The sequence below is a fragment of the Papio anubis genome, chromosome 20 (assembly GCF_008728515.1).
Source record: "Papio anubis isolate 15944 chromosome 20, Panubis1.0, whole genome shotgun sequence".
Taxonomy (NCBI): domain Eukaryota; kingdom Metazoa; phylum Chordata; class Mammalia; order Primates; family Cercopithecidae; genus Papio; species Papio anubis.
In genome coordinates, this window is record NC_044995.1 from 3,248,021 (window position 1) to 3,257,784 (window position 9,764).

The following is a 9,764-nucleotide window of genomic DNA, read 5'->3' on the forward strand; positions in this document are numbered from 1 at the left end:
ATGACAGGTGGAGAGGAAGCTTTTATTACACTGCACTGGGCAGAATGAGGAAAAATCCATTAACAAAATTATAGTATAACTGAGGAAAATTGTCTATTAGGATTAGGGGAGAAGACAAGGAAGATTCCATTACATTCCTGAGAGGGGAGATTTATTTATTTATTTATGTGTGTGTGTGTGTGTGTGTGTGTGTGTGTTTTGTTTTTTGAGACACAGCCTCAGCCCTGTCACCCAGGCTGGAGTGCGGTGGCATGATCTTGTCTCACTGCAACCTCTGCCTCCTGGATTCAAGTGATTCTCTTGCCTCAGCCTCCCGAGTAGCTAGGATTACAGGCATGCACCACCACGCCCAGCTAATTTTTTGTATTTTTAGTAGAGACGGGGTTTCTCCATGTTGCCCAGGCTTGTCTTGAACTCTTGAGCTCAGGTCATCCACCCACCTCGGCCTCCCAAAGTGCTGGGATTACAGGCGTGAGCCACCGCGCCTGGCCCTGAGAGGGGAGATTTTTTTGTTTTTTTGGGTTTTTTTGAGACGGAGTTTCGCTCTGTCGCCCAGGCTGGAGTGCATTGGCCGGATCTCGGCTCACTGCAAGTTCCACCTCCCGCGTTTACGCCATTCTCTTGCCTCAGCCTCCCGAGTAGCTGGGACTACAGGCGCCCGCCTCCTTGCCCGGCTAGTTTTTTTTTTGTATTTTTTAGTAGAGACGGGGTTTCACCGTGTTAGCCAGGATGGTCTCGATCTCCTGACCTCGTGATCCGCCCATCTCAGCCTCCCAAAGTGCTGGGATTACAGGCTTGAGCCACCGCGCCTGGCCGAGACTTTTTTAAATATGGAAGTGGGACCCAAAAAGACAGCCAAGGTGTTAGAGAGAGATGGGCTTCTTCTTGTGGCAGTTAGGAGAGACTGGAAATACTCCATTTCATCAATGGAGGCTCTGATTGGAAGCTTCCGTCTGGCGCTTGGAGGTGACACAGAACTTGGATTCTGGAGCAGTTTGGGAGGTGCTGAGAGGTTCCCTTAGGAAGGGGTGGGAGGATGCAGACAGGCAGCGGATTTGCGTGTGGGATGAGGAGGTGGGAGCTCCTGATGTCTGAAGATCCTGTCTCTCCCCAGCTCTTCCCCAGGGTGAAGCCTCAAAGGAGTAAAGTCTAGCAGGATAGAAGGAGGTTTCTGAGGCCGACAGAAACAAGCAATCCTGCCTTCCCTGCAGACCACCCCCTGTTTTTGCTGCCTTTATCTGCACCCCTCACCCTGCTGGTGGTGGTTCTCACCACCGGTTCTCTGTTCTCCCGGAAGTTCAGGGGAGAAGGAGGACCCCAGCCTTAAGTTTAGGAAGCTGCCTTAGCCTTGGGAGGTCCGGGAGGGGCTGGAAATCACTGGGGAGAGGAAACCACTTCCTTCTGCCAAATCAGATCCCGTCCAAAGTGCCTCCCATGCCTACTGCCACCATCACATCCCCCAGCAAGCCACCCACCTGCCCAGCAGAGCCTGGGATGGGCGACCACACCACTGGATATTTCTGGGGGTCACCACTGACTCCATCTCTCCCAGCAGTCTTGGGGTCTGGGTGAGAAACACTGGTCTCTACCAGGATCCCTACCCCTCCTCTCCCCAATTAAGTGCCTTCACACAGCACTGGTTTAATGTTTATAAACAAAATAGGGAAACTTTCCTTATAAATAAAAGTAGTTTGCACAGAAATTGACTTTCTTTTCTTTTGGTTCTGTTTTGACTCAATACGTGCTCATCATTGTGGTTAGGATTTTTGGCAAAGCAGTAAGAAAGTAGCCCTTTCTTCTTTTTTTTTTTTTTTTTTGATCTCGCTCTGTTGCCCATGCTGGGGTACAATAGTGCGATCTCAGCTCACTGCAACCTCTGCCTCCTGAGTTCAAGCAATTCTCCTGCCTCAGCCTCCAGAGTAGCTGGGATTACAGGCATCCGCCACCACACCTGGCTAATTTTTGTATTTTTAGGAGAGACGGAGTTTCACCATGTTGGCCAGGCTGGTCTCAAACTCTTGACCTCAGATGATCCACACACCTCGACCTTCCAAAGTGCTGGGATTATAGGCCATTAGCCACCGTGCCCAGCCTGAAAGTAGCCCTTTCTAAGGGATTCTTTTCACACAAGTCCAATCCTTTGTTTTATGTTTTGGATTCTTTTGTGTCCTTTAGTTTCAAATATATGCCTGATAATTCTATCACCTGAAGTTTGGAGGCAGCTAATCCTACAGTTTGTTGTGTTTGCTGGTTCTCACTCATGGTGGGATGTTTCCTTGTGTGTTGAAATTGTAGGTTGAGAGGCCGGGCATGGTGGCTCACGCCTGTAATCTCAGCACTTTGGGAGGTCAAGGCGGGTGGATTGCTGGAGGCCAGGAGTTTGAAACCAGCCTGGCCAACATGGTGAAACCTCATCTCTACTAAAAAACACAAAAATTAGCCTGGTGGGCACCTGTAGTCCCAGCTACTTGGGAGGCTGAGGCAGGAGAATTGCTTAAACCCAGGAGGCGGAAGTTGCGGTGAGCTGAGATCACACCATTATACTCCAGCCTGGGCAACAAGAGCAAAACTCCCTCTCAAACATACAAACAAACAACCAAAAATCTCTGCCAGCTTGGACAACATAGGGAGACCCTGTCTCTATCAAAAATAAAAAAATTAAGCCGGGTGCATGGCTCATGTCTGTAATTCCAGCACTTTGGGAGGCTGAGCAGATGGATCACCTGAGGTCAGGAATTCGAGACCAGCCTGACCAATATGGTGAAATCCCGTCTCTACTAAAAATACAAAAATTAGCCTGGCGTGGTGGTGTGCACCTGTAACCCCAGCTACTTGGGAGGCTGAGAAAGGAGAATCACTTGAACCCGGGAGGTGGAGGTTGCAGTAAACCGAGATCACGCTACTGCACTCCAGCCTGGGCGACAGAGCAAGACTCTGTCTAAAAAAAAAATTGCCGGGTGTGGTGGCTCACGCCTGTAATCCCAGCACTTTGGGAGGCTGAGGCAGGCGGATCACCTGAAGTCAGGAGTTTGAGACCAGCCTGACCAATGTGATGAAACCCTGTATCTACTAAAAATACAAAAATTACCTGGGAGTGATGGCATGTGCCTGTAATCCCAGCTACTCAGGAAGCTGAGACAGGAGAATCGCTTGAACCCAGGAGGCAGAGGTTGCAGTGAGCCGAGATAGCACCATTGCACTCCAGCCCAGGCAACAAGAGTGAAACTCCGTCACAAAAATATAATAAATAAATAAATAAATATTTAAACAAAATTATATGGGAGTGGTGATGTACACCTGAGGTCCCAGCTCCTCAGGAAGCCGAGGTGGAAGGATCTCTTGAGCTCAGGAGGTAGAAGCTGTAGTGAGTTGTGATCACGCCACTGCATTCCAGCCTGGGCTGGGTTGTGAATAAATAGATCTCTTTGTCTTCCAAAATAATTTTAAAATGAAAAACAAATAAAGGGCAGGCCGTAGGCCTGGCGCCTGTAATCCCAGCACTTTTGGGATGCCAAGGCGCGGATCACAAGATCAGGATATCGGTGATCATCCTGGCTAACATGGTGAAACCCCGCTTCTACTAAAAATACAAAAATTCACTCAAGGCAGGCAGGCGCCTTTACCCGAAGTTACTTGGGGAGGCTGAGGCAGGATGAAATGGCGCGGAACTCCAGGAGGCGGAGCTTGCAGTGAGCCAGATCGCGCCACTCATCCAGTTCCAGGCGACCGTTCAAAAAAAAAAAAAAGATGGTGAAACCCGCCCTCTACTTCTTACCAAAAATACAAAAATTATACCGGCGCAGGACGGTCATCTGTAATCTCAGTTAACATCCGGAGGCTGAGGCAGGAGAATTGCTTGGTCCGGGAGGCGGAGGTTGCAGTGAGCTGCTGTGCCAACTGCACTCCAGCCTTTGGGCGTGACAGGAGCAAGACTCCGGGCCTGCTGAAAGAAAGAAAAAGAAATAAAACAAACCTCTGCACTGGGTGGATTTGCTACCATGAGAGAGATAAATGATTCCAAATAAAATATATTGCTGTGATGACTGGTTCCAAATTGCTAACATTTTTTTTTTTTTCTTTTTTTGAGACGGAGTCTCGCTCTGTCACCCAGGCTGGAGTGCAGTGGCCAGATCTCAGCTCATCACAAGCTCCGCCTCCCGGGTTTAGGCCATTCTCCTGCCTCAGCCTCCCAAGTAGCTGGGACTACAGGTGCCCGCCACCTCGCCCAGCTAATTTTTTGTATTTTTTTGGTAGAGACGGGGTTTCACCGTGTTAGCCAGGATGGTCTTGATCTCCTGACTTCGTGATCCGCCCGTCTCGGCCTCCCAAAGTGCTGGGATTACAGGCTTGAGCCACCGCGCCCGGCCGCTAACATTGTTTATGACCAATTTTTGGTTTGTCAAATCCATAATCCTGTGAATGTGACCTTATATGGTAAAGGGAGGTTGCAAGTGTGCTGACCTTAAGGATCTGAAAATGGGAGGATAATCCTGAAGTATATGAGTAAGCCCTAAACCTGGTGTCCAATGTTCTTTTTTTTTTTTTGAGATGGAGTCTTGCATTGTCACCCGGGCTGGAGTGCCATGGTTTGATCTTGGCTCACTGCAACCGCCACCTCCCAGGTTCAAGTGATTCTCCTGCCTCAGCCTCCCAAAAAGCTGAGATTATAGTCGCCCGCCACCATGCCTGGCTAATTTTTTGTATTTTTAGTAGAGACGGCGTTTCACTATGTTGGCCAGGCTGGTCTTGAACTCCTGACCTCGTGATCCGCCTGCCTTGGCCTCCCAAAGTGCTGGAATTACAGGCATGAGCCACCGTGCCTGGCTCCAATGTTCTTATAAAAGGAAGTTTGGATAGGAAGACAGAGATGGGCCATGTGACGCTCGAGCCAGAGGCTAGCTGCCAGCTTTGAAGGTTAGGGAAGGGGTTCTGAGCCAAGGAATGCAAGGAATGCAAAGAATTCAGCTCTAGAAACTGAAAAAGACAAGGAAATGACTCTCCTGTGGAGCCTCCCAGGAGAACATAGTGCAACCTAGCAGGATGGGACCTCCTACTCCCCCCAAACCCCGCTTTAGGTTTTTTTCCTCTAGTGATCACCCTTTTTTTTTGAGAGGAGTCTCACTCATGGCTCACTGCAGCCTCAACTTCCCAGGCTTAAATGATCCTCCTTCCTCAGCCTCCCAAGTAGCTGGGACTACAGGCACCATATCCTCATTTTTGAGATGGGCCTCACGCTGTCGCCCAGGCTGCAGGTGCGTGGCGGATCTCAGCTCACTGCAAAGCTCCGCCTCCCGGGTTCACGCCGATAGCTGGACTACAGGCTGCCACCTGCGCCCGGCTATTTTTGTATTTCTTAGTAGAGACGGGGTTTCACCCGTGTTAGCCAGGTCTTGCGATCTCCTGACCTCGTGAATCGCCCCATCTCGGCCTCCCAAAGTGCTGGGATTACAGGCTTGAGCCACCTTTCCTTGACCTAATTTTTGTTAATTTTTGTAGAACAGGGTCTGCATGCTGTATTTGAAGCTGACGCCCGAACTCCACAGGCTCCATTGATCCTCTTTCTGCCTTGTACTCCAAAAGTACTGAGAATATGGTATAGTCACTGCACCCAACCAGCATTAGGTTGATATTCTTATTCTCCTTTTTCTCCATTAGGGACATAGTACTGTTTGTGGAGTGGGTAATATCACGGTAATTCAGCAGACCATGGAATTTCATTCCATCGTTATCTCGGCAATTTTATTGGCTGATGTAGCATGGCAATCGTGTCTTCCTTGGTATTGTTCTGCTTGTTGCCGTTTTGCAAGCGACGCGTGGCTCACGCTTGTAATCCCAAGCGCTTTGGGAGGCCGTAGGTGGATCACCTGAGTCGGAAGTTGAAACATACAACCCTTGGTGGCTCCCATTTCTACTAGAAATACAAGTAGCTGAAGCGGTAGTAGTGCGCACCTGTAATCCCAGCTACTAAGGAGGCTGAGACCCAGAATGGCGACACAGAGTGAAAGTTGTGGTCTGCTGAGATTGTGCCACTGTGCTCCAGTTTGGGCGACAGAGTGAGACTTTGTCTCAAAAATAAATAAATTAATTAATTAACTAATTAATTAATTAAAAAAAGAGATTTCGATCTGGCCCTGCCTTCCCTGCAGCTGCCCTTTCTCTGCTCCCTGTGCTCAACTCTGAGCTCCACCCACCTTTCAACTCAGCTTTCTTCTGGCCCAGAGCTTTGTGTATGATGGTCTCCTCCCTGGAACACCTTTCTCACTTCTCTCATCCATCCCCTCTTGATTTCTTCTAATTATTTTCTGGCTCTACTCAAACCTCGCTTCTTCCAGGAAGCCTTCTCTGATCGCTTGGCCAACACTCACACCCCACAGTGGACAGTAGGAATCCTGTCATAATAAATCTTTTTTTTTTTTTCTTTTCTGGGACGAAGCCTTGCTCTGTCACCCAGGCTGGAGTGCAGTGGCGTGATCTTGGCTCACCTCTGCCTCCTGGGTTCAAGCAATTCTCCTGCCTTAGCCTCCTGAGTAGCTGGGATTACAGACACATGCCACCACGCCTGGATTTTTTTTTCTTTTTTCTTTTTTTTTTTTTGAGACTGAGTCTGGCTCTGTCGCCCAGGCGGGAGTGCAGTGGCCGGATCTCAGCTCACTGCAAGCTCCGCCTCCTGGGTTCACGCCATTCTCCTGCCTCAGCCTCCCGAGTAGCTGGGACTATAGGCGCCCGCCACCTCGCCCGGCTAGTTTTTTTGTACTTTTTAGTAGAGACGGGGTTTCACCGTGTTCGCCAGGATGGTCTCGATCTCCTAACCTCGTGATCCGCCCATCTCGGCCTCCCAAAGTGCTGGGATTACAGGCTTGAGCCACCGTGCCCGGCCTTTTTTTTTTTTTCAGTAGAGATAGAGTTTCACCATGTTGACCAGGCTGGTCTTGAACTCCTGACCTGGTGATCCACCCACCTTGGCCTCCCAAAGTGCTGGGATTACAGGCAGAAGCCACCATGCCCAGCCCATAATAAATCTTTATGGTGACTTGAAGTTTTCCTTCACAGCACTTTTACAGTTGTGATTATACAGGCATGCGCACGCGCACGTGTGCACGCGCGCGCGCACACACACACACACACACACACATTTGAGACAGGGTTTCACGCCTGTTGCCCAGGCTGGAGTGCAGTGGCACAATCACTGCCCACTGCAACCTCTGCCTCCCAGGCCCAAGTGATTCTCCCACCTCAGCCTCCTGAGTATCTGGGACTACAGGTACATGCCACCACGCCCAGCTAATTTTTGCATTTTTTTGTAAAAACGGGTTTTCACCACGTTGCTCAGGCTTGTCTTCAGCTCCTGAGCTCAAGCAATGTACTCGCCTTGGCCTTCCAAAGTGCTGGAACTACAGGCATGAGCCACCACTCCAGGCTGTAATCATATATTTATTTGTATGTTTAATATCTGTTCTTTGAGGCCAGGCCTGGTGCCTCACCCCTGTAATCCCAACAATTTGAAAGGCTGAGGGGAGAGGATCACTTGAACCCAAGAGTTTAACCAGCCTGGGCAACGTGGTGAGACCTTGTCCCTAAAAAAATTAAAAAAATAAAAATTAGCTGGGCTTGGTGGTGCACACCTGTGGTCCTAGCTACTCAGGAGGCTGAGGTGGGAGGATCACTTGAGCCCAAGAAGTGGAGGCTGCAGTGAGCTGTAACTGTGCCACTTCACTCCAGCTTTGGCGACAGAGCAAGACTCTGTCTCGAGAAAAAAAAGAGAAAAAAATCTGTTCTTTGAGGGCAGTTGCTGAGGCTGTCATGGTCACCTTTGTGTTCCCAGGGGCCAGCACAGGATCAGGCACATGGTAGATGTCACATAGCTATTTGTTGAAGAAACAAAAACTAGCATTTATGTTTTATTTTATTATTATTATTTGAAATGGAGTTTTGCTTTTGTTGCCCAGGCTGGAGTGCAATGGCGCCATCTCGGCTCACTGCAACCTTTCCCTCCCAGGTTCAAGCAATTCTCCTGCTTCAGCCTCCCGAGTAGCTGGGATTGCAGGCACATGCCAACATGCCTGGCTAATTTTGTATTTTTAGTAGAGTCAGGGGTTTCTCCATGTTGGTCAGGCTGGTCTCGAACTCCTGACCTCAGGTGATCCACCCACCTCGGCCTCCTAAAATGCTGGGATTACAGGTGTGAGCCATCACGCCCAGCCAAAACTAGCATTTATTGAATGCTTAGTATGTGCTAAACCCAGTTTTAACTGCTTTATGTGATTTGAAATTAACTCACCTAATTAACAGACTATCTACAATAGTAATATGTAATTAACAATAGTAATAGTCTCTAATTAACAATTAGATTATTGTAATACTACAATGTAGCATCACCTACATTGTAGATAGTCTGATTGTTAACTACTTTGCAGATACAAAAGTGTAACCCCAGGCCAGGTGTGGTGGCTCACACCTGTAATCCCAGCACTTTGGGAGGCCAAGGCGGGCGAATCACGAGGTCAAGAGATCAAGACTATCCTGGTCAACATGGTGAAACCCCATCTCTACTAAAAAATACAAAAACTGGCCAGGTGTGGTGGTGTGCCTGTAATCCCAGCTAATCTTTAGGCTGAGGCAGGAGAATTGCTTGAACCTGGGAGGTGGAGGTTTGAGTGAGCTGAGATAACGCCATTGCACTCCAGCCTGGGCAACAAAAGTGAAGCCAGGATTATGAACCCAGGAATTTTGGTTCCAGAGCCCACAACTTAGCCACTAAACCACACTGCCTTTTCGTTATTCCCTTTTTTTTTTTTTTTTGTTGTTTGATTATGGAGTGTCTCTCCCTCTTTCCCCCAGGCTGGAGTGCAGTGGCGCGATCTCGGCTCACTGCAAGCTCCACCTCCCGGGTTTACGCCATTCTCCTGCCTCAGCCTCCCGAGTAGCTGGGACTACAGGCGCCGCCACCACGCCCGGCTAATTTTTTGTATTTTTAGTAGAGACGGGGTTTCACTGTGTTAGCCAGGATGGTCTCGATCCTGACCTCGTGATCCGCCCGTCTCGGCCTCCCAAAGTGCTGGGATTACAGGCTTGAGCCACCGCGCCCGGCCTCGTTATTCCCTTATTAAAACACCTATCACAGTATTTGGCAAAAAGTAGGTGCTCAATAAATAGGAAGAGCTGTTTATAAGTTATTTATACCATAGAAGTCTGGGATACATCCTGTATTTTATATCATTTTGACCATGTATATTATTTTATTTTGCTTTGTTTTCATTCGTTTTTATTTTATGTTATTTAAAAATTATTTGTATTACTTTTTTGTTTTACAGCAGGTATTTTATAAATGCATTTTTGGTGCTGCAAAGCCATTTCTAACTCTCGGGCCCAGAAAGGATCACCAGTGTCCCTGTCATTCTCCGTTAGAATCTCTATTCGCTACTGAGACGAATTTTTTTTGTTTGTTTGTTTGAGACCAGGTGGAGGGGCGGGGGTTCTCGCTATCTTGCTCAAGCTGATCTCGAACTCCTGGGTTCGATCAATACTCAGACAATCTTGGCAGGCGCAGGAGGACCAAATTCTAGTGAATGAGATCGATTCTCTCGGATCGCTCCCTTCCATGTTTTCTTTTTGATTGGCCCTCGACGATCCTCAGTGACGCCTCCCGCACCGCCTCTCCCGAGAGTCAGCAGCCCTCGCTTTTCCGTGCGCACGCGCAGTATCCCGATTGGCTCTGCCCTAGCGGATTGACGGGCAGATCAGCCAATGGTCTCGTAATATAGGTG

The 9,764-nt window shown here is 48.8% G+C and overlaps 1 protein-coding gene across 2 annotated transcripts in view; it reads left to right on the top strand.

Annotated features, from left to right (window-relative positions):
* PPP1R13L (protein phosphatase 1 regulatory subunit 13 like) overlaps nucleotides 1-1,706 on the top strand; it is a 146,813-nt gene extending 145,107 nt beyond the window's left edge. For both annotated transcript variants that reach the window (XM_003915710.4, XM_003915709.4), the window contains exon 13: nucleotides 1,115-1,706. In XM_003915710.4, the coding sequence (XP_003915759.2) occupies nucleotides 1,115-1,153 (39 nt within the window). In that variant the 3' untranslated portion in view covers nucleotides 1,154-1,706. The remainder of the gene's footprint in view (nucleotides 1-1,114) is intronic.
* Nucleotides 1,707-9,764: the final 8,058 nt, after the last annotated feature.